The 25848-nt window shown below is 42.8% G+C and overlaps 1 protein-coding gene across 4 annotated transcripts in view; it reads left to right on the plus strand.

Moving 5' to 3' along the window:
* Positions 1-25848, plus strand: part of LOC311582341 (transketolase-like protein 2) — a 61088-nt gene that overhangs the window by 12551 nt on the left and 22689 nt on the right. The window contains exons 2-3 of one of the 4 annotated variants that reach the window (XR_014774095.1): positions 6056-6533; positions 7847-8230. The exons of 1 other annotated variant lie outside the window; for it this stretch is intronic. Coding sequence is in view for 1 of the 3 variants with exons in the window: in XM_084755353.1 (XP_084611479.1) it covers positions 6056-6078 (23 nt within the window). In the remaining 2 variants the exon portion in view is untranslated. Of the gene's footprint in view, positions 1-6055; positions 6674-7846; positions 8231-25848 lie in introns of those variants that run through there. 2 more of the 4 variants (XR_014774096.1, XM_084755353.1) reach the window with 2 other exon arrangements.

Below are 25848 nucleotides of genomic sequence, written 5' to 3' on the forward strand. Positions count from 1 at the left end.
AAGTTTGCACATTTCAGTACAGATGCAAATTTTAAAAAAACCAATAGTTTCAATCCACATTGAGCTGAATTTGAATATCTAGGATTGAAGATAGAGCTGGTGGCATTTGTTTTTCTTTTTGTTTGTTTGTTTTGTTTAGTGAACAAGTACCCAAGTCAATAAATGAAACCACACCCTATCATGCAATTATGTAATTAACCTGGAGTACCTTTGTGTATCTTTGACGGCAGGACTCTGATCCTATTGCACCTGTCCCAAAGGGAGCCAGTAATGTGAAAATCTCAGGGAGTTTCACATTAGACCTGGGTGGGTGAAGCAACTGGGTAAAACCTTTCAGGGGGGTTTGGAGCAACTCTCACATCATGACCAAGTTTGTGCTCACACTCTCTATGAAACATTGTTCAACCTAGGAAATAAAGAATTTAGTGGTTGCTTTTTTAAAATATATATTAGAAATTGTTTAAACTTTTCTACATTATAAAAGATTTTTCTAATGGCAACTGTCTTTACAGGACACACACTGCTGCAAACCATTTGGGGGTAGAATCAGTGGCTATGACTCTGGCTGTGAGGTTGAGCCTGTGAATTTGATCTTAGGGGCACAAGGCTCTACCTGAAGGAGATCTCCAACTACCAGTAGCAGACAAATAATCAGATTTGTCTCATATGCCCTTTTAAAAACATTAGCAAATTTAACTATTGAGTCTTTGGAATTTTTTTGCTGTTGATTTTGCCAAGTAATCTTTTCTGCATCAAATTTATAACAGACATCACTTTTGTTTGTATTTTATCATACATTTGAACATGCGCACGTGCACGCTCACCTATCCCTCCTCTGGCCTTCTGTGTCCTGGTATACTGGTGGCTCTCCAGCCTGTCTCACCAGACTCCCTTAGCCCTGGCTTCTAATTGTAATCAGCTCAATGGAATCCCAAGCAGGCAACTGAAGGGCAGGCAAGAGAGCTCAGGTGTTCCCTCCCGTGCTACCTCACTGCTTGCCACTTTGTTTTGGCAACTACAGCTTCGATTCTATGCTCCATCTCTTCAGTAGGCGCAAACGCACTATTTGATCCATCTGCCTCCATCCATCCATCTTGTGGGCATGTGCTAATAGCTTCTCCTTGCTGCAAGTGTCTGAGAGCCCTGGTGTTCCGTGAAGGGTTTCTCTATCCTTCCCACCCCGGTATAGAGACTCCAGTAAATAATTTGCTTCTAAATTCAAGGGGAGGACACCTATTTCATTTACAATTTTGTATTCATCCTTATGTGTGGAGACATACGAGTGCCTGCTTGTCTGTATATGCGTGCCGCATGTATGGCACACACTGGCATGTGTGACGTGTGCCAGTGGAGACTAAAAGAGGGCATGAGACCCCTAGAACTAAAGTTACAGGTGGCTGTGAGCCAGTCGATGTGGTCCTTGGGAATCAAGCACTGGTCCTCTGCAAGAGCAGCAAATGCTCTCAACTGCTGGCCCATCTCTCCATCCCTCTGCACCCATTTCTTGCTGTGATCTCAAGTCATTCTGGAACCTGGGAATCATGCTCAGAATGGCTTACGTGAGAGCAAACAAGCTGCAAATCAGAGAAGCCAGGCACAGGCCAGAGCACTGCACACTGCTCCCTTCATCCTGGATAACAGAGATCCTGGATTAGTCACGTGCTCTCCCTTCCCATGAGGCCTTGCTTCCCCCCAGCTGAAAGGTTACCCCTACAGTAGCATACCCACAAAGAGTACCCTTATTGAAATGTACCCACACACCCAAGATTCAGAACAAGTTTGTTTGATGTCTGCTTTGGAGCAGGCTTTGAAAATACCAAATAAGATACGGTTCTTGTCTTTGAGGCTATTCCTTCGTATGGAACATGGAGACAGAGCTAAGAGATGAGTGTATAAACCACTGAATCGAGTGTTGAAGGACAAGTAGGAACTTATTATATGGACGGAAGATAGAGACAGAAGCCCACGCACCGGGAGTGATAGAACAGTGGTTGGAAGGAGAGAGTGAAAGATCCTACTTCTTAAGGGAACATGAAATTACCCATGTCTAACATCCAATTGAGAGGGATAGAGCATAGTGGGCAAGACCAGACTTGCCCGGGAGTTAAGGAGGCACTAGAGTGTGAAGAGCCCTGGGCCACTGTGCTTAGGAGGAGGGCACTGCTGACTTTGCACTCTGAAGTTGAGTAGAAGCATAATTGGGTTGATAGCATTTTAGATGAAACAGTATGCTGTCGTTGTGAGTGGTACCTTAGAGACGGATTGCAACGGGAGACTTGGGTATCAGAAAGATGTTGGAAGAACAGGGAAGTAAGCCAGACCCATCACTATATAGGCTGGGGGAATCCAGTAGCTGTACAGGCAGAGAGAAGGCACCAAATCCAAAGACCTAACGTGGAAACAAAACTACAAAGTGATTTGAACTGAAAAGTTCAATAAACAGAATTATCTATAAAATGAGATTGAGGTAATGTGGAGTTAATAAAGCATATAGGAATAGCCGATGCACAGCACAGCCTCTCCACCCTCTGTGCTGAAATAGAGTGCTCAAAGAGCAGATCAACAGCTCCAACTAACAAATCAAAGTTCTTATCTTAAAAAAAGAAAGAAAGAAAGAAAGAAATCATCAGGCTAGAGAGATGCTCAGTGGGTAAAGGTGGTGGCCACCAAGCCTGTGACCTGATCTGAGTTAGATTTCTGGTACCCACATGGTAGATGGAGAAAAATGACTCCGTGAGTTGTCCTCTGACACACAGGCACACACACAGACCCATAGACACACTCTGCAGACACATATGAGATACACACCACACACACCACTCAGATATACACACACAGGCACACACATCACACACACATACATACACACTCAGACACACCACACAGACACACACATAGACACATATAATACACACACATACACTCAGACACACCGCACAGACACATATAGACACATACAACAAACACAATGAGACACACTACACAAACACACAGACACATACACTCAGACACACATACAGACACACATACACCACAGATACACTACACAGACACATATGAGATACACACCACACACACCACTCAGATACACACAGATATACACACAGAGACACACAAAACACACACACACACATACACATTCAGACACACCACCCAGACATACACATAGACACATATAATACCCACACATACACTCAGACACACTGCACAGACACATATAGGCATATACAACACACACAATGAAACACATTACACAAACACACAGACACATATACCCAGACACACATACACCACAGACACACTCAGACACACTATACAGACACACACGAGACACACACCACATACACATGCAGACATGACATACACAGACACAAATACCACACATAGACATACCAGATACACACATATCTCATTCTAAAAAGAAAAAAAATCATCACAATACATAAAACCACTAATAAATGTTATCAAAAGGTAACATAAACATACTAAGTAATTAAGAAATGGTAGCCTTGTCTTGTCCCTTAAAGCAGTTTTAGTGGATTTGCTTTAAGTTTCTCTCCATTTATTTTGATGTTGGTTATTGGTTTGCTGTATATTGCCTTTATTGTGTTTAAGTATAAGCCTTGTATTCTTGATCTTTCAAAGATTTTTGTTTTTGTTGTTGTTGTTGTTGTTGTTTTTCGAGGCAGGGTTTCTCTGTGTAGCCTTGGCTGTCCTAGACTTACTTTGTAGACCAGGCTGGCCTCGAACTCACAGCAATCCACCTGCCTCTGCCTCCTCTGTGCTGGGATTAAAGGCATGTGCCACCATGCCCAGCTTTCAAAGACTTTTAACATAAAGAAGTGTTGGATTTTGTCTAATGCTTTTTTGGACATCTAATGATATGATCATATGGGATTTTTCCTTCTTTGTTTACATGATGGCTTACATTGATGGATTTTCGTATATTAAACCACCCCTGAATCCCTGGGATGAAGCTTACTTGATTAAGGTGGATGGCATATTTTAATGTGTTCTTGGATTTGGTTTGCAAATATTTTATTGAGTAATTTTGCATCAATGTTCATAAGGGAAAATTGTCTGAAATTCTCTTTCTTTGTTAGGTCTTTGTGTGTGGTTTATGTATCAGGGTGACTGTGGCCTCATAGAATGACATTGGCAATGTTCCTTTTGTTTCTATTTTGTGAAATAGTTTGAGGAGTATTGGTATTATCTCATTTTTAAAAGTCTGGGAGAATTCTGTGCTGAAACCATCTGGCCTTGGGCTTTTTTTGGTTGGGAGATGTTTGCTGACTGCTTCTGTTTCCTTAGGACTATTAGGGCTATTTAACTTGCTTACCTGATCTTGATTTAACTTTGGTTAAATGGAATATATTAAGACAATTGTCCATTTCATTTAGATTTTTTAAAATTTTGTGGAGTAAAGTCTTTACCCCTGGGCATATACCCAAAAGATACTCCACCATATTACAAGAACATTTGCTTAATTATGTTTATAGCAGCTTTATTCATAATAGTCAGAGACTGAAAACAACCTAGATGTCCCTCAACTGAAGAAACTGTGGTACATTTACACAATGGAACACTACTCAGCTATTTAAAAAAAAAAAAAAAGGAAATCATTAAATTTGCAGACATATGGGTAGAACTAGAAAATATCATCCCGAGTGAGGTAACCCTGACTTTGAAAAACATACATGATATGCACTCACTTATAAGCAGATATTAGCCATATAGTACAGGACACCCACACCACAATCCACAGACCAAAAGAAGCTAAGTAACAAGGAGGGCCCTAAGGAGGTTCCTTGAATCTTAGAGTGGGAAATAGAGGAGACAGCAGAAGTGGATGAAGGGAGGGAACTGGGTAAGAGATGGTGTGGGGAGGGCAAGGAGAGTGAGGATCAGATGTGGGGAGGGCAGGGGTGGGAGGAGAGAGGGCTGGGAAAAGGAAGGAGGCCTGAGGTGGGGCATCTCTGAGACAAGCTGGAGAGCTGCAAAAGGGTAAGCTCCTGGGAGGATGTGGGGGTGACTCTAGCTGAGACTCCTAGCTGTGGGGGACATGGCCACCTTCTAGCCAGGCAGGACTTCTTTTTGGAGGGAGGGGAACATCAACTAACCCAGAAAACCTTCAGCCTAAAATTTACCTTGCCTACAAGAAGTGCAGGGATAAAGATGGAACGGAGATTGAGGGAGTCTTCAACCAATGACTGGCTCAACTTCAGACCCACCCACCCCATGGGAGGGAGACAGCCCAGGGTGCTATTAATGATACACTGCTATGCTGGCAGACAGGAGCCAAGCATAGCTGTCTCTGAGAAGCTCCGCACAGCAGTAGATCGAAACAGGTGCTGAGACTCACGGCCAAACAGGTGGAGCTCAAGGAGTCATGTGGAAGTGTAGAGGGAAGGGGGAAAGAACCCATAGGGGGCAAGAACTCCTCAAGATCAACAGAATCAGCTGACCGAGGCCCATGGGGGCTTACAGAGACTGAAACACGCACCGAAGAGTATGCATGGTCTGGACCTAGGTCCCCTACACGTAAGTAACCAATGGGCAGCTTTGTCTTCATGTGGGTCCCCTAGCAAGTAGAGCAAGAGCTGCCTCTGATGTGGATGCTAGTGCCTGCTTTTGGATCACTTCCTTCTAGCAGGCTTGCCTGGCCTGGCCTCACAGGAAGAGGACACATTCAGTCCTGATAAAACTTGACGTGCTGGGAGGAGGTTTCTGAGAAGAGAAAGGGAAAAAAATGGAAGAGGGTAGGAGGGTGGGACTGAGAGGAGAAGAAGGAGGTGACTGCGTTCAGGATATAAAGTGAATAAATATATGAGCCTAAAAAAAAGGGATCAGAGTATATAATTGTTAGAAGACACCAAATTTAAAAACATACTTTTCAGGTATCACTGTAAAGGAATCTGAAAGGCTAGTTGTAGTACATGTTGTTGTTTGTGTTTGCTGTGCTAAAGATCAAACTCAGGGCCTTGTGTGTGCCAGGCGAGTATTCTACCACTGGGCTCTACCCAAGCCAACACTGATGACTTTTTTTTTTTTTTAGAACAAGAGCACAAAAATGCTTGATCGGACCAACTTCTACAAAGTAAATATAATTAATAAGGAGCTAATCCATACCAGAAAGCTGTCACAACTAGTTGGTTTCATGAAGGAATTTCAACTAATCCTCACGAGCCAGTGCTGTCCTGATGCAATGTTTTGAATTAGTTAGAAGATTGAAAAGATAGGGGGGAATTCCTAAATCCTTTCTGAAGCAAATATAAAACTGAGGATTGTACAGCCAGGAACTGGTGAAAGAAAGTAAGTAATAAATATGATCCATGAGTAGTCAAGAAAAATTCTAAACAACGAAAAATTTTATCATGGCTTGACCTTTTTGAAGGAAAATTATTGGATGGAATCTTCGTGTGGGTGTGGAAAAGTTCAGGAGACAAGAAGCACAGTATCAGCAAACAGAATCTGACTCCACAGCAAACGCAGTGAGCGCAATGTAACCAAGCAAGAGGGTCAAGGAATGCAAGGTTGGTTTGGCAGGAAGACATCCACACAGTGCATTGCTAATAAAGCTCAGGGGGCGGAAGAGATGGCTCAGTGCTTTAGAGCTCTTATTGTTCATTAAGGAGGCCTGGGTTCAGTTCCTAGCCCCCATTTGAAAATAGATCCAGGGGATATAATATGCTCTTTTGGCCTCTATGAGCACATACATTCTTGTAGGCAAAATGCTCATAACATAAAACACATAAATCTTTAAAAAGAAAACAAAACTCCTCTCTCTCTCTCTCTCTCTCTCTCTCTCTCTCTCTCTCTCTCTCTCTCTCGGTAACCCCTTCCTCCTTTTCCCTCTTCCCCCAAGCTCATTTAATAAACTCTATATAACACTTTTTTTTAAACTCAGAAAAATCATATAGACACCGGAAGACTTTTAATTAACTCGGTAATCTATTCATTATAAAGAAAAAGACATTCAGGGGTTAGAAATAGAGGGAAATGTCCTCAACATTATAAAGACATACGTGTTAGTCCTAACTAGTGTGCTACTTAGTGAGGGTGCACTAGAGAGATTTTCATTAAGATTGACAAGAACTGAGCATTATATTAAAAATGTTAGCCAATGCCACTAGACAAGACAGATTAATCAAAAACATTCAAACAAGAAGGAAGAAATGCCTTGATTTATAGGTTATACCACAGAACACTGAAAACGCCAGCAAATCGATAATAAAATAAACTCAAACAATACATGCAGAGAACTAGGAAATAAAATTAGCATGCAAAACCAGTGGACTTTACATGTACAGACGTAAACACATATGTGTATATGATAATAAGCCATTTATAATTGCAACACTGATGAAACACAAATTCATTTGACCAGAAGTGTGTAAAAATAAATTTGAAATATTACTGAGTGAGAAGAACATAGCTTTTGACAATTGAAAAGCTATTTCCTGCTCTCAAGTATGAAACCATTATGAAGATGTTGGCTTTCCTTAGATTGATTTATCAGCCAGATATAATTCCCAAAGAAGGAAGACATCAAGAATCTATTTGATGGTGCTAAACTTAATATAGAAAAATAATCATTCAAACGTCATCAGGAGACACTGAAAAAGGATAAATACAAGACAAAGACGATCACTGCCACATGTTGAAGTATAAGATAAAGCTCTGTTATTAAAACAGCATGGTAGAGGCAGATGAATGGGCCATTGTCATCTCAGTAGACTATTATATACCAATGGGATAGGATAGAGAATTCAGAAGTATGTAGTATATTCAGAACTCAGATATATATAGAAATTGTATTCTTCACTCTTTCTCCTGTGAAAAATAGAAGCTACCAGTATACAACCTGGCTGAGGTCCCTCCCAAGAGCCCTTCTGTGGTGCACCCTGAGCTGGACTTCAGTCTTTAGAACTACGAGAAAGAACTACAATTGTGTAAGTCGTGCTAACTATGGGAATGAGTTACAGCAGTCCAAACTGACCGAAATAGGAATTCCATGCATTTCCAACAGGTATATAAAATGCAGATGTTACAGAAAATAGTTTGGTAATTAAACATAGAATTATCATATGGCTCAAAAATCTACTACTAGTTGTAAACCCAAGAGAACCAAACATAAATGTGCACATAAGAACTTGCACGTGAATGATTACGAACGATTACCATCATTCATAGTAGCCCCAAAGTGGAAAAAACTCAAAAAGCCATTGACTGGGCAAATAAAAATGTGGATAAAAATGTGAGATTAACTAATGAAATATATGTGCACAGTGGAATATTTTTCAGCCAAACAGAAGGAATGAATGAATTACTAACCCATGCTATAGCCTGAATGGAATTTGGAACATTGTTTTAAGTCAAAGAAGCCACAGACAGCAAGTATTTTTCAGTGTTTTTTTTTTTCAAGTATTTTTGGTGTGTTTTTGCAAGTAGGTGAAGCAAAGCTATGGACAGAGGATAGCCTAGTGGTCAGTAGAGGACTCAGGGGGGGGGGGGGGCACAGCCGGGAGAAATCACTAACAGTTACAATGGCTTTGGTTTGGTTTGGTTTGAATGGCAGACATTGTGGGATTAGATAGCAGTTACCATACATAAAAACCTCACAGAACTGGAGACTTAGAAATGCCTGTTTTATGTTGCTTACCTCACTAGAAAGTGGAAATAGAGCCTCATTAAAAATATATATTGTGCCATCCAGCAAATAATAAACCTCTGGTTTCAGAGTAGAAGGTGGTGGTATATTATTGCCCAGTGGTGTGGTTCACCCTGGGGCTGCTCACCTTCATGGACATCCTGATGGCTTCATTCGATCTGTGCAGATTACTAGGTTTTTGTTTGGTTTTGTTGTTGTTTGTTTTAGTATTAGATATTGAACCCAGGGCCTCACACATACTAGGCTAGTGTGGTACCTCTGAACTAAATCCCCAGGCCCATGCTTAGCTTCATAACCATTTTCTCTATGTATATTTCTCTGAAAACAACTCCATCTGAATTGCAAGCATCCTTCAGTTATCCATCACTGCTGCACCACAAGAATGGGGAATGGCAGTTGGGCGTGGCTTTTGTCTCTATTGGTGAAGCCAGAGGAAAACGTAGAAGAAAATAAAGAAGATGGTGAGAAACCCTGAACTCGGTCTGTGTTTAGGACTGAAAGGCCCTTTCGATGATAGAGAAAGGGCACAATAATTAGGAGCTCTTGCTGATCCTCCAGAGAGCCAGGGTTCAGTTCTAACACCCATGTGCTAGCTTCCAGCAGACTGTCACTCCAGTTGGAGGACATCTGGCTCCCTCTTTTGGCCTCTATAGGTACCACACATGCAGACAGGACACATACATACAGGCAGGCAAAATATTCATACACACAAAACAAAAAAATACATCGTTAAACAACAACAAAAAGAGGTGACATGGGTTTGCTTTGAGGGAACACTGGAAAGAGATGCTTGATTTCCAGTGTGGAGTAGTCAGTGTTCTTGATGCACACATGCAAAGTTGAGGAGAATTACCTAAGTAGCATTGGTCTTCTGAGTCATCCTCAGTCACCCTTACCTGCCAGAGCCACCTGTGTAAGACCTGGGTGCATATCCTCTGGAGTTCTTGACTATGTGAGATCACAGTAGGTGTGTTGCCTCTGCCCAACAAAGCTATTAGCGCATATATGTTCCCCTTGGGGTGTAAAATACCAAGTGTCCTTTATAGGCCAGGGCCCAAGCCCAGTGGCTTTAGCATTCAGTTCTCTCTCCTCTGTGCTGCCGTGAGCCAGGCCTCTTGTCTCCATCCCACCGCATTGCAGTTCAGGAAGACATAAGAATACGCATCATTATACACAAAAGTGGCTCCCTGGGAGGTGCAGTGCTGGCATGGGACCTTGCTTCCAACTCAGCTTTCTGTGGTTGTGGACGGGCAATCAGTCCATCTGAAGACCCTGAGGTAAGCCTTCCTCCTGAAGTCTTATGTGAACAAAAACTGGTAGGAGAGCACGGGACTGTGAACATTCAGCATGTTTGAAATGGCATATTTATTTAATTTGAATTTATGTGTGTGTATTTACATAAGTTTCTGTGAACCACGTGCTTGCAGGTGCCCATGGAGACCAGAGGGTGTTGATTCCTTCAGAACTGGAGTTATAGACAGCGGTGTGATATCTGATTTAGTTGCTGGGAACCAAACCCAGTCCCCTGAAAGTGCAGTTGACACTCTTAACTGCTGAGCCATCTCCCAAGGCCCCTCAGTGACTGTTTTAGCCAGGACCTCCAGCTGCCTTTAGGAGAGGTGACCGACCATTGTCCTCACAACGAGCATGTTTAAATCATTTCCAGGCAAATACTTGGGATCTATTTGTTTGCTAAACCTCTCTTTCTCTAGAGATAATTTAAATATTTAGGAAGAGAAACTCAAGCACTAGGAAGTCACCCCACCCACCCCGATGAACCCCAGTTACCAAAGGAAAAGTGTCCAGCAATCACTCAGCTCCCCACAGGGAGTGAGACACAGAGGAGGGTTAAGCATTTCAAAAAAAAAAAAAAAAAAAAAAAACCTTGCAGGGTTAGAGGTTCAAGTGTGACATTTTTGGATTAATGTTTAATTAATGACACGACTCAGCAGATTTGGGTCATGAACTCTGGGTAATTGAAATAGTGCAAGGGCTTCTATGCAAGGCTGTTATGTACATGCCCCCTTCAGGGTTCCTAGAAACACTTGTTTGCCTATAAAGCATTTGCGTTAAAATGTGGTATGCCACCAAATTACAAAACTTCTTCTTTCTCCCAGTGAAAACCCCGAAAGACAGAGGTCAGTTTTAATCTGGAAGCAGTCTTAGGTTCTCACTGCAGAGAATCCTGCACTGGCGCACTCGAACAGTCCCCATTTGACTTTCACTGGCCAAGCCCCGTGCATCAGGAGGCCCGCTGGGAACTCGTGGGGCAAGCGTTGGAGGCAAGAGGGAAATCAGAGATAGCCATTTGCTTCTTTTCCTGGGACGCCCTGGCCCAGGCCTGTCTCACCGCTTTGTGATTAATGGCGCTCCCTCATCTATTCTTTGTTTACACTTGTCAGAGTCCCACTGGAGAGAAAATCGCTAACGTAGCAAGGAGAATCAAGTTGAGCCAAGGCCTTCAATTAGAAGCTAATGATTAAATTCAGTTGGCATTCTTTGCTCCATAACGACATTGCTCGGAAGGGGTTCTTTCGGTGGGAATGCGGCCGCCTTTTCCACTTCCAGCTGCATTTCCCACCCGTTATCACTAAATAATCTTCCGTTCTTGTAAATCCCTTTGCAAAGGCTCCGTCTAAAGGAACTTAAAAAGGAGTAAATCCTCTGAGATATTACAGAATTCTTGCTGTGTGCCTCCCGTAGGCTTCGATGAGAACTGTTCGGCTTAAACCCTGGGCATTGCTTTGAAGAGGCGGCCAATGTGCTGCGATTCGGGAGTAGAGAGTGGGGGCGGGGGGGGGGGGGCGGGGAGGAGGAAGGAAGGACGCCCTCGAAAGCTTGCAGCTAGCATCTGCAGTGGCGCGTGGTATTATGAGCGTGGAAGAAGAAGGGAGAGTAAAACTCGGGTATTTTCCTGTCAGCCTCCTTTTGGTAGACACTTCAGTCTCTCTCCTTAATATGAGAGGTTAGAATTGACCGGGGAGACCTATGAGACATAATGGGGCTTGGGGGCGAATGGAAATAAGAAGAAAAGAAAGGAGTTTTTGACTCCTGCCTTCAGTTATTAAGCAGTAACTTAGTGTCTAGAGAGATAGCTCAGTGGCATGCCACATGAAAAATGATGACATGAGTTTGATTTCTAGAATTCACATTTTAAAACGAAAGAAAGAAAAAGCAGCCTGTAGTTCCAACACTCTGGGAGGCAGAGGCAGGCAGAACTCTCAGGAGTTCTAGACCAGCCCGGTCTACAAAGCCAGCCCAGGATAGCCAAGGCTACACAGAGAAATCCTGTCTTGGAAAAAAAAAAAAAAAGGAGGGAAGGAAAGGAAAAGCCACAGTAATCAATTTTGAGGAAATAGGGACACTGGGAATCTCTCTGGCCAGCCAGTCTAGCCAATTAGGTCAGCTCCAGGTTTAGTGAGAAGCCCTGGCGCATAGACAGATAGATATAAATAGATATAATAGAAAGATAGATAATAAATAGATATGATAGATGGATGGACGGAGATAGAGAAAATGGATACCATAGATAGATACCTACATAGCTGATAGATAGATAGATAGATAGATAGATAGATAGATAGATAGATAAAAAGTAAAGTGACTGAGGGAGACACCCCATATCCAGCCTCCCTATACACAGGCTGCATTGCCCACCTGTACACACAGATGCACATGTATACACAAGAATACACACACACACACACACACACAAACATTAAAGTTAACATGTGTTGAAAGTGGCATAGACTGTGGATGTAGCACAGTCATAGAGTGTGACATAACTACAATTCAAAGGCCTATGTTCAAGGCCCTGCTAGAGAGGTAACTCGGTGGCAGAGTATGTCCTTAGCATGCACACTGCCTTGGATTTGATCAGTACCGAAACCTTTTAAAAATAATTTATGCATCTTCTCCTGTAAGCCATGAAATGTAGCCTTTCCCCTACCCCAAAGGCGTGCGTGAACACCTGCCACACACCGATGCGTGCAGCTGCCAACACTTTCAACTTCCAGAGGTGCAGAGGGCCTCGCAGCTGCCAGAGAAGCTGCTCTCACGATCACAGAATTCCTATTTTTAATCACTCTTGCAGGAGAGTCTGGGCATCTCTGCTTTACTTTCTTACGGTTTTAAAAAACATTTCCTGCTCGGCTTCCCTTTTTCGGGAGAGAAAACAAATTGTAGATGACATTATCTGGGCTTTTCAGACGCGTTTTCCACCCAGCAGGGCTCCTGTTTTTTACAATTGGTCAATGGGTTTTGAATGTTTAACGAAGGGCTGGAGGCTTTTACTCTAGGTTCCTATGTGCAAGTTATTTATTTATTTATTTCCCAAGTCACACAAGTAGCCTGGTAAATGAGACTTCGCCGATTGCTGACTAGTGTCCGAAAGCTTTCTGCTCGGGCACCGGTGTGGACGGATGCATGTTCTCTTGTTCCATCCGTCCATGCCAAGCAAAGCCACAGAGATCACCAAACGACAACCCAAGGCAAGCGTTGGGCTTTTAAGTTATAGTTTCATTCACTTTTTAAAATTAATTTATTCAGATTATAACTCAATTGTTCTCCCATCACTTGTATCCTTCCGTTCCTCCTACCCTCCCACCCCTACCCTGTTACCCTCCCTTAGGTTCATGTCTGAGAGAGACCTCCTCCCCCACTTTATGGTCACAGGATAACAAATCTCATCTTGGTAGCCTGCCTATTCTTTCTTTGAGTGCCACCAGGGCTCCCCACGAAGGGGAGGTCATCAAATATGGGGCACCAGAGCTCACGTCAGAGTTAGTCCCTGCTCTCCACATAACTGTGGAGGATGTCCTGTCCATTGGCTACATCAGAGTAGGGGTTCGGTGTTTACTATTTGTATTGTCCTTGGTTAGTGTGATAGTTTGAGTAGACACCCCTGGGCCCTGATCCACCCATTGTGATGTTATTCTTGTAGGTTCCTAAGATCCTCTGGATCCTTCTATTTCCCCATCTCCTATATTTCTCTTACTTAGAGTCCCAGTAGGATGTCCTCACATCTGTCCCAATCTCTTGGTAAGTGAAGACTTTTGTGGGACATGCCTTTTGGGCTAGTGTCCAATTATAAGTGAGTGTATACCATGTGAGTCTTTCTGTTTCTGGGTTAACTCACTCAGTATGATCATTTCTAATTTCCTCCATTAGTCAACAGATTTGTGGATTTCCTTGTTCTTTATAGCTGAGTAGTATTCCATAGTGTAAACGTACCACAATTTCTTTATCCATTCTTCTACTGAGGGACATTTAGGCTGTTTGCACATTCTGGCTATTATGAATAAGGCTGCTATGAACATGGTTGAACATATGTCCCTATTGTGTGGTGGAACATTTTCTGGGTATATTCCAAGGAGTGGAATAGCTAGGTCTTAAGGAAGCCCTATTCCCAGTTTTCTGAGAAAGCTCCAGATAGATTTCCAAAATGGTTGTACCAGTTTGCATTCCCACTAGCAACATTCATTTTTTTTTTCTGTGAGAATATGCTATCCTGTATATGCGGAGGCCTGAGGAGAACTTGGGCAAGTCTGTTTTCTCCTTCTACCATGCAGCATCTAGGGGCTCAAACTCACATCATCCCAGGCCCGACGACAGGAGTCTTTATCTGCTATGCTATCTTACCAGGCCTGGAATACAATTTTTTTAATTGTTAAATTTTCTCAAATCAAAAAGAAAAAGAAAAGTAACTGCTTTGCAATGAACTCATAAGTGGCAGAATTACTGACTTCAGAGATATTCAGTGTAATAGAAGAACACATTTTTGACTTGAGGAAAAATAAGTCTTCAGTGCTTCTCATGGGCTTTGTGCACTCACCTCTCTGCCTGCTACAGGGGTGGTGTGGCATATGACCTGTCGTCAGGGACCATGAATTCCTTTGGAGAGAGATCACACATGAATGGCAGGATAAATAGCCACCTACACTCCGTGGGCAGGGCTGAAGGCTGATGGCTTCTGAGAAGGCTGCAGAACTGAGAGTTGGGAGACAGTCTGAAGGGAACAGGTAGAGGGGCTGGACAAGCTGAGTTTTAAGAATAATCTTTGGAGGAGGAAAGTGAAAGTGATGAAAGCTGAAGCTTCAGGGCAGAGGCCATGGTACGGTGGTGGTGGCAGAGTGTGGACAGCCTCTGTCCAGACCAAACTGCCTGGATTCAGTTCCATCCTAGCCTTCCTTTTTCTTCCATTTGCATCTATTTGCTCATTTTAAAAAGGGAATTAGTTAGCTTTAATCTATCCTTAGAACATCACTTATTGCACAGTAGGTAATTAATACAAATTACTTTAGGAAAATTATAATAGTGGCATGTGTCAGAGAGGAGTAACCATTGAGCTACCCCTGTAGAGTCACTACCCATGGACCAAAGTGATGAAAAGCAAATGAATTCATATCTTTATTCTTGTTAAAAATTTCCTATGAATAGGTACTTCATAGCAAAGAAGTAAAAACTGAAAGATATGCTTAGACTCGGAGGTGTACCTGCCAACTTAGCAAGAGGTAGTAAGTCTGGGAAACTGACTGAGACAGCAAAGGTGGTTGATGTTTCTAGGACCAGTGTTGTGGGGAAATACCTGACACCACATGGAGAGCAGCAATGGAAGACATTCTCACCTCCGGACACAGGAAAATTGGGGATGCTGCTGCTGCTGTCTGTAGGGAAATTTAGGTTCCACCTTTAGGCAAAACAAAGCAAAGCAATAACAACAAACACACAAACAAAAACCTTTGCTTGCCTCTATTGAGTTGTAGTTACCTCATCTCAAAGTACTGGATTTGGGGGTGTGGCTCTTTGCTTGTAAAGAGCTAAATTGTCTAAACAATACAGGAGAAGTGGAGAGCCCAGAGAAAAGATTAGATGTGGCCTATCAGGAAGGGTGGGACTACATCTTCGCTATTCTTTAGACGCAGGAGCACACTTAAGAATCAGGGCTTGTGTGTGCTCCAGCTTCTTGGCCTAGAATAGCCTACCCCTTGCCAGCACCTGACTTGTTCAGTCTTTGGTAAAATGTTTTATTACAGGGTCTATCTGTGACATCCTACAGAAGACAGCACAACTCTCTCTGCTCTATTACTTTCTATTTGTACCTCACCTTTTTTCTTTTTTCTTTTCTTTTCTTTTTTTCTTTTTCTTCTTCTTCTTCTTCTTCTTCTTCTTCTTCTTCTTCTTCTTCTTCTTCTTCTTCTTCTTCTTCTTCTTCTTCTTCTTCTTCTTCTTTTTGAGACAGGCTTTCTCCGGGTAGCCTTGGTTGTGCTGGACTCCCTTTGTACACCAAGCTGGCCTCGAACTCACAGTGATCTGCCTGCCTCTGCCTCCCGAGTGCTAGGATTAAAGGCATGTGCCACCAGGCATGGCTTTTGTACCTCACTTTTAAGGAAATAGCAATAATGAATATTATGCTTATTTGAGGTAGCAATGTGTGTGGGGGGGGGCGTGGGGGAGATTCTTCAGCAACTACAATGGAAGTTCTGGGAGAGCAGGGCTTGGATCCATAAGAATAAAAGGGAAGCTACCGTTGGGTGTAGTGCAATGATAGCATGCTTATCTAGCTTATAAGTTTCGTCTCAGGCAGCTGCTAGAGCCTTGACAAATGTAAGTTAGCGGCTGGGAGCAGATAGCAAATACAGTGCACTGTTACCTGGAGCAAGCCTTCAGCGTTATTCCATGTGTCCTGATGAAAGGGAGGCCAAAGGAATTTTACTAAAGCTACAGCCAGTGCAAGGATGGATACAAGATGACTCTCTATTGCTGGCAATGAAGATGTAAGGAGTGGGCAGATGCGAGGAGATGGAGGGAATATAGTTCTGAAGAAAGGCTGGCAAGCAAGGACACAGATTTTTTTTTTTTCCACTCAGTGCCAGATTTCACTCAGTGACACTGATTTCAGACTTCTTATCCCCAGAGTTGTTACTGAATAACTTGATTTTTTTTAGACACTAAGCTGGTAGGTTTCTGTGGAGGAATGTCTTGAGTGGATGTAGCAACTGTCAATAAAGCGCTGTTTAGCCAATCGGATGGACAGAAGGACAGGAAGTGGAAGGCGGGACTTCCTGGAGCGAGGGCGAAGCAAAGATTGACAGTTGAAAGGGGAGGAGCGTTGATAGTGGAGGCAGAAGAGGAGACAAAGGGCCCAAGGATCATGGTGGCAAGTGCTTGGGATATATGTATGTTATGAAGTTTAGAGTAGCTTATGTTCATTTCCAAGTAGATTAGACTCAGTTTAGGTTCTGCCCGGCTTGTAGTGCTGGCAGCCTTAAAGTACATTTCAGTTTCCCTGTGTCGGTTATTTGCTTCTTAGGCCTAACTGATACAGTTTACTGTAACAGGCTTCTTTCATCAGCCTTAGGGACATGAGATGTTCATCTGTCCTTGCTTCCTGGGCGTCACACCTCTGTGCTATCAATTGCCTTATCAATTGCCTTCCAGGACAGCAGACCTGGCAGCTAATTATTTGGTTTTACACTTTGACTTACCTTCCAGCAGGGCTTCTTTATCTTTGATATACTTGATTCCCTCAAGACGGTAATGCACCAGTTGCAAATAATGGCTCTCAGGTTGATATTCAGCCCATACCTATGTGAGCACAACCGAAGGCAATACAAGCCAACAAATAGTTCTCTGAGGATGTGCAGTGTCCTGACTTTGAGACATAAAGGAGCTTTGCCCATTCAGTCTAACCTGCCTTATCCCTATTGTCTCCTGTGCGGGAATCAGGATGTGATGAAAAGCATACAAAGGATGCATTGAAAGCTAAAATAATATACATAGCAAAGGCATTTTGAGCCATGCATAGTGGCTTATGCCATAATTATTGCACCTGGGAGGCTAGCGCTACCACTGAGTTCCAAGCCAAGCCTGACTGCAGAGTAACACCCTGTCTCAAAAACAAGGAAAATGTTTAAAATTCTTTTATAGTTATATATTTAGTGTGTGTGTGTGTGTTTGTGTGTGTGTGTGTGTGTGTGTGTGTGTGCACGCGTCCGTGTGTGTACACGGGACCCTACCCTCCATGATGATATGCAGAGGTCAGAGGACAACCCTGGGAGCTGGTTCACTCCTTCCACTTTGTAGGTGCTAGGAACTGATCTCAGGTCATCAGGCTTGGATGTAAGCCTTTCACCTCCTGAGCCACCTAACCCTACTCAAAGTATTTTTACTGTTTGTTATTGTTTTGGGCCCATATACAAGTTCAATAATTATAGTAATTAAATGGTGTAGGCCTTGTTGCTAAGATGTCTAGAAAGTATGGGATGGGGTTTTAAATATTTACATATAAAGGACAAATAAATGTCCTATGTATAAAATGTTTTGTAAAACTCTGATAATTAAAACAATGTGATCTGGGGTAGAAATAAACAAATGTCATAAACCTCTAAGAATAGAATAACGGCTTAGAATGTTGAAAGGGACATTTCAAATAGCAGTTTATTTAAAGAAAAAAAAAAAAAAACAACCAAGATGGCAATGAAACCATCTAACACTTTTAGGGAAAGTTTGACTCCCGGACACCTCACAGCACAAAAATCTTAAGGGGTTGGTGTATATGAAAAAGTACACAATATCGTTAATAGAGAGACACAGGTTGATATCAATTTTATTTTGCAATTTTCTTTTTGAAAACATAACACCAATAGATATTCCATTCCATTTATATTTATACTTAGTGCTACATACCTTTAATCTCAAGGAGGAAAGGCAAGTGGATCTCTGTGAGTTCAAGGACAGCCTGGTCTACATAGTGAGTTACACGCTAGCTAGGGCCACATAGTGAAACCTTGTCTCAGGGTTTGAGTGCTAGATTTGATTAAAAAATTAAAAGCTTAAATTTACACATCCAAAGAGGAGACACATACATTCTAAAGAAAAAGAATTAATAAATGAATGAGGAGTATGAAAATATGATGCTGCAACAGGTTAGTTGGACATTATACAGCATGTGTGTATGCTATGAGTAGCCACCGTTCTCTGTTACAGATGTGCATTTGATTGTCTGGTTCACTGGGTAACTTAATTCCTGGCAAACTGTCACTCATTCCTCTATGTCCTGTAATCTTTTAATACCCTTCCTTTGTTTTTACATTTCATTGATCAAACTGAAGTCCCCACAAGTGTCAAGTGACAGCCCCCCAGTATCATTTGTGTTTCCTTGTGTGGATTAAGGTTATGGGTTTGGTAGTGCAGCTACCTAGCACAGATCCTGAAGAGTTGGAAGCATTTCAGGGTTCTTTGCTTATTTCTGAATTTATTGCTGGAGATCCCATTGCTATGGGACCAGCAGAACAGGAGAAAATGTCTTGACATCAACAGATATATTACGTACATGTTCCTTCCCTTATCAAGCGAACAGAAAACTAAGTGTGCTAGGTATAATTCCACTTTTGGTAATTTACAGGATTTTTACTAATGACTTTAGAAACAAAACTTATCTAAATGTAGCCCTTTTGTCGAAAGGTTTTAACTTATTTGAATATTGGAATAAATGCACTTTTGTCTTCTTCTTATCATATTTACAACTCTAGAAGCCTTTAGCCACCTTAAGAGGTGAGAGGCCCCCCCCCACTGCCACCCCCCCCCCCAGTAGGTTGGCCTTAAAATCCTCTGAGGAAAACAAAGTGTAAAGGAAAGGGTAGCCAGCTCTGCTCTTGGTAGATTCTGTTTCAAGGTTTCAGAGCTGAAATAATTGGTTCCTTTGCTCAGAGTGAGGGGTGAGAATTGGGAAACAGATGGACAGAGGCAGAGGGAGGAAGCGGGAGAGTCACCTGACAGTTGTTGACTCTGGGAGCAGATCTGGGAAGGCAGCCCCCAAAATGGAAGAAGGCAAGTAGCACCGAGAAGACACTCTCCAGGGACACATTAATGTCAGGGAGACCTTACCGTCCAGCTGCTGCCCGGATGCACAGTGTGGCAGTCTCCCGTTGTAGCCTCCAGCAAGTGTGGTAAGAACTGAGCCCCCAACTCACCATAGGGAATCGTGCCTGTGTCTGTGTCCTGACAGTAGGCTCGGTCCCTTTCCTAAAAATGACGAGATAGTTTCAGCTCAGAAATTGCATCTGTGGACGTGAAGAAGTCAGATCCCACATTGGTAGCTAGAATGTATAAATGAGTATCTGGGAAGATCAAGGCTGGAATGCCATAAGCAACACCCCTGATGCGGGCCTTCCCTACCTGCTTACAGTTGAAGTCAGCAAAGCCTTAAACAGAGCACGCAGCAGAGGAAATATCTGTGGATTTAATTGCATATACCTTAAAAGAAATAAACAAAAACCTCAGCTTCTAAAACCAGCATTAACCAGATGGAAAAGATGGGAGTGTAGTTGGGGGAGGGTAGTGGGGGAAGGGAGTGATGGCAGATTTGTCCCTCCCTTTCCCCACGAGGTATGAAGTGACCCAGAGTGATGTACCACTGGAGCTGCAGATGTAGGATGCATTTCTTTAGATTCGTTTCTGGAGGCATTGGGAACATGTGACCCGGGAGACCTGAGGATTGGGAGGTGCTAGCAGTTTGCTTTTTCCAGAAGAAGGCAGAAAAAGAGACAAGGCAGGCCACTGTGGGGTCGGACCGAACTTCAATCCTACCAGGCCCACATTGAGAACCATCAGCTGGGATGGCGCAGAAGGAGAAACCGAGGCAGCCGAGATGAGTGCTTTGACTGATTTGTTATTTACATAAACTGGATTAGAGACTCATTTCCTGGAATTCTATACGTTTAAAGAACGAGATGAGTTAGCATCTAAATATAAGAAGTGCTTTCATATATTTTATTTGGGTGCATTGTGCAGGCTCTAGGAAAACACATTAGCAAAGCCAATGACTGTAATGCAACATAAAGGTAGCAAACACACAGCTTCCCTAAGTAGGTCTCTAGTAGTGGGGTGGTGAGCGATGCTTTTGTCCTCCTTAGATGAATTTCTTGTTCTATATTCCTCAGATCTTCAGTATATACAGGTTTTTGTAACACAAGCAAACAAGTCTTCAGGGCTACCTGACCCACAGCGCTGAAACACACCTAGCTTTTCCTCATAATACTTTTCATCATTTAGGGAGGTTGTAAGGTGGGTCTGTGCCTAAACTCCATCTCGTGGTACAACAAAGGACAACGCTTGTTGGGAAATTGTTGTCTCTGTGCTGTGATAGGATCTGAAAAGCAAAGAGGCCCCCTCATACTCTGGCAGCCTGCTCTGTTCTCTCTCATAGTGTTCCTTCTAAATGGGGTAATGACCTTGACTTGGCCATCACACCGCCAGCTTGCAGAGTTTGCCCAAGACAAGGAAAGGGAGATGAAGAGGGAGTTGAATGCCTGAAAGCCACAAGCCTTCAACCTATGCGAGCACCGCTCAGTTTGGAGAGAATTCATGCAGGACCCTGCCAGCCTCCACTCCCTGGAGAGCAGCACTGTGCCTGTACCAATGGTGGGGGACACAGGGATTGCACTTCTTTCTGTTTTGTTACCAGTGCATCTGTACCAAGCAAGGTAGCATAGCAAAGTTACTTCCAATCCTGGTCAATCATTTCTATGAAAGAATGTGTGGAATGTTGTTGTTCCACTGCTTTCTTGAAAGAAAAAAAAAAATAAAACCCCTGAAAGATTTCTGGAATGAATGATGCAGCAGGTTCCTGCTTTCAAAACCACGACTGCCATAATCCTGCATTTGAAGGCAATGCTCTTCTGTGGTTTGGTCCATGGCAAAGTGGCCAAAATTCACCAGCCTGTGGCTTCATTGTTCTGTGTTGGGGGGGGGGTGGTGGTGGAGGGTACAGAAAGAATAAATTTGATTACTTAAATTTGATTATCTTGCCTGTTTTCAAAGTTGTTTTCCATTCGGTGTGTTCTTCCAGCTTGGCCACAACCACTGTTATTTCTAGAAATGGGTTCATTTTCTCCAGGGCTTACCAAAAAGCATGACAGCATATCTTGGGCTATCCTCTCTGGGTGGCGATGCCAGACAAAGCCTTCTTCCAGCTTTATGCAACATTTTCAGATTCAAAGAAAGGACACCAGTTAAAAACTTCAGAAGGTCTAGCTCTTTCACAAGCATCTATGGGTTGGGGGCCATCTGATGTTCAAACCCACTCTTTTCAATCCCTTGGTATGACAGTGAGGGTGCCCGTTCCTCCCTCTCCTTCTTTTGAAGATACAGGTGTGCGCCATCATCTTATGTATCGCGATGCAGAGGGACAAGAGAAACTAGCTGTTGTTCCCCATGGTCTCCTCAAAATCTTCCTTCTCCCTGCTTCCTTCCGGGTCTTACTTCATTCAGTATTTGCTTCATTGTTGACTTATGTGTCGGTACTTGAGAGGGAGGGAAGGGAGAAAGAGTGGGGGAGAGAGTCACACAAAGAGGAGTAGACAGACAGATGGACAGAAAGGGGCTTCCAAATATCAGGAGGGGGCCCAGGAAATAGGACATCCCATTTGTCTTTCAACTGAATTGTCATTTATTGTGAGACTTAACTGCCAGGCAAAGAAGTGCTATAGTCATTAGAATTTAACCAATTACTTTAAGCCAAATTATGTATCAAGTCAAAAAAACCAAAACCACCCAAGTTAAAAAGTAGTCCTTTTTTATTAAAAAAAAAAAAAAAAACAAACAAACCTCCCAGCAGTTTGTCAGACCTTCTCCAGACTTCCTCCCTCCTTAGCATCACCCTGAATGTGACTTTTGTATTAGTTACTCTGTTGCTGATGTTCAGCTTCATCCTACGAATATGACTCCATAATCAATTTTTACTTTGCCCATTTTCACTCTTTAACTGAAATCAGACATGGTGTTCAGTCCTATCTAGCTTCAGTCACTCATTTTTTTCTTTGTATGCTTTATCCGTGTGATTTGGGATGCGGGGTTTCTAATTCATTAATTTTCATTGTTTTGAAATAGTCACAAACGTGAGTGTAACAAGATGCTCCTCCATCCTTCCGCTGACAGCTCTCTTGTCTGTTTGCACTTCTCAGAGCAGCAGTGGCACAGGCAGGCTCGGAGTCTGTGCTGTGTGCACGTGGACACAGATTTCTCTATGGTCCCTGTCATGGGGTGTGTGGATTATAAGTCTAGTGTACCTTCAGCTTTACTTGACAGTGCTAAAATGTCTTCCATACTGCTGCTCCATACTGCCACCAGCAGCCCACCACGCTGCCCTCCTCAGCACGCTTGGAACTGTCAGACCTTTTTAGAAGTAGCATTATCAGGCAGTGTCTGCATTTGTAGCCATTTGTTTGCAATGAAAGTAAGCCACAATATTTCCCTTTCAGTCCTATAGAAGAAAGAGGAATGTGGAGCTAAGAGCACTGACTCTGGATCTGGTCTGTTTGAGCTTGAGTCCTAGCACCATAATGCCTAAACTCATAGAGTTGTTATTCATATTAAATGACGCAAATCCCAAATGTTAAGAACAGTGCCTGGCAGGTAATAAGCAGTATGTAAAATTTCACCATTAATGCAGTGACTGAGACAACAGAATGTCTAGGATCAAATGTTGGTAAAGATTAATGACATCCTGAAAGGAAAATGAGAGTATTGATGCAATAAACAGTGGAAGGAGTTAGGACAGAAGAGAATGAAGAGTTGTTACTGAGGAGGAAAGTGGGTATGCAAAGTAGAAAGTCCAACATGGTAGGTGCTATCGTGGTTCTGAGGCCGGATAAAGATAGGCAGACGATGGGGATATGAGAAGGGAGAGGAAAGAAGCCGTTAAAGCATCTTCCCAGCTGAGAAGCAAATACCTCAGTGCAATCAATAACATGCACTGTCAGGCTGTGGACATGGGATTCATGTCATTTTCATACACAGATGGATTCTGTTAAAGTAGAGCTAATCTACGCCAAGTGCCCGATTGTATGCCACTCTGGGCAGGGCCTGATTCTACTCCCCAGAGATGGCCTGAGCATCTCAAACAGAACATTTTTACAGTAAAGACACTTCTGTATCCCTCAAGAGTGAACTGATGATAAGATAGTGTGGTGATCAGAATAAGAATGCTTCCCCTCCCTCCCCCCCCCCTTCATGTGTTTGGATGATTTGCTACCAATTGGTAGAACTGTTTGGAGAGGATTAGGAAGTGTGGCCTTGTAGGATGTTTGTCACTAGGGGTGAGTTTGGGGTCTCAAAAGCCATTGCCATTCCCAGTTAGCTCTTTCTCTCTCTGCCTGATGCCTGTGGATCCAGTTATGAGCTCTCAGGTACTGCTCCAGCACCATGCCTGCCTACCTGCTGCCATGCTCCCTGCCATGATGGTCATGGACTCACCCTCTGAAACTGTAAGCCCTAATAAACTTTTTCTTCTATAAGTGGCTTTGGTTGTGGTGTCTCTTCACAGCAATAGAAAAGTAGCTAAAAATAGGTAGTATCTTCAAAACCCTGTATATAACTATTGTGAGATCAATGGGCAGTAACTCACACTTACGGATATCTGGCTTTCTTTTTAACAATTCTTTTTCTCTTAAGTCTCCTGCCGAAGCATGTGTTCAAATGTCTTTAATACAATCTCCAACCATGTCTCATAAGCAAGGCTAATCTTGACATTCTTTTACGTGTGTCTGAGCCATAACTTCTGTTTTGGCTTGAAGCAAGGTCCCTTAAACTCTAGGGAAATGTCCCAGGCTACTGAAAGAGAGAGCAGGGAGCTGTACCTATGCCCTAAAATATTGACAGTTCTATGCATTAGGCGTAACCTCTAAATTAAGCCTGGTAACAAGGGATTAGAGAAAAGAGAGCTTTATATTAACAACAGTGGTTGAGAAGGGCATCACAGTTTCAATAGGGGTTCAAAGCATAAATATGGGAGAAAGAATATTCCAACTAGAGACACAAAACTTTGAGGAAACAGTTACCAAAGTGAGAGACATGAGTCTAAATATAGGGCTTATACTACTAGTAAAACTTAAGGTGCCTTCTCATAGATATTAGCAAGTGGAAGAAAATTGGATTAGGCTTAGTTTCTAAAGGGATTCTATTCCTTATCTGACAGGGCATATAACTACAGTTTAATCAGAGTTCCCTCGATTGTGACAGGGTAACAATAAGCTGAGAGGTGTGGAAAGGAAGGGAAAGAATATGAGTGTCTGGTCAAATCTAAGTATCTCCCTAGGCATGAAGACTAAATGTGTTGGCTTCTTCTTCTTCTTCTTCTTCTTCTTCTTCTTCTTCTTCTTCTTCTTCTTCTTCTTCTTTTTCTTCTTCCTCTTCCTCTTCCTCTTCCTCTTCCTCTTCCTCTTCTTTTTTAAAGAGATCAAGTGGCTGTGGGGCTCTGTCCTAGCTCTACCTCTTCTGTCTTCTCATATTCAAATCAACAAGAGTAGAAAGAACTCTCTTCTCCCAGAGCTAACCTGTCCCCCGTTTTCCAGACAGATAAATGCACGGTGTCAAAAAACCCAGTGAGGTCCCAAGGAGATGAAACAGACCAGGCAAGAAGCTGCTGGAACTATTAAATAGAGACAGGGGAGCAATGTGATCATATTTGGCCATTGGTATGGTATGTGGGGAGCTGCAATGGAGGTGGTGAAGGATGAAGGTGATGACAAGGGTGGATTTGAGCATTTGGGAGGCTGATGACGCCATGGACCCAGATAGGAAACACAGACGGCTTGAACAGGTTTGGGGCCAGATGAGTTTCAGTTTGACACACTGAGTTTGCGGTCCTGGCACTCTGTCTCCACAGAAAGGTTGACCAGGCAGATGGATGAGCAGGTCTGTAGGAGGCACAATACCCTGCACGCAGCTTCCCCATCAATGTTTATTCAATACAAAATAAACAAAGATGAGACCAGTTTCCATGTTAGCGTTCCCACAGTGATATTTACTGGTTGGGTCCTTGCCGAAGTGAGGCTTGAATACATCCAACTTAAAAATAATTGCTTGCCACTTCTGTGCCCTCCCATATGGTCCTCCTTCTCCTGCCTAACTCAGTCTTGTTTGTAAAAGCAAAGATTTTGAGTGTTTAAAACTGTGACTATTCAAACACACTGTTGTCCTACCTTGAAAATATTAGTTACTGGGACGACAACTTTTACCAGGAATATTTGCAACTATGTGCAGTTGCAAAGGCCATGAACCCAGCTTTGGCATGACATGATTCTAGCTTCATTGTCTTATGACTACTACCTTTGGTCCTCACACTTTAAAGACTTTGTCCTGCAGGACTATGTTAGACAATGGGTTCATACTTGAGG

The sequence above is a fragment of the Acomys minous genome, assembly GCF_964271855.1.
Source record: "Acomys minous genome assembly, chromosome: 2".
Lineage (NCBI taxonomy): Eukaryota > Metazoa > Chordata > Mammalia > Rodentia > Muridae > Acomys > Acomys minous.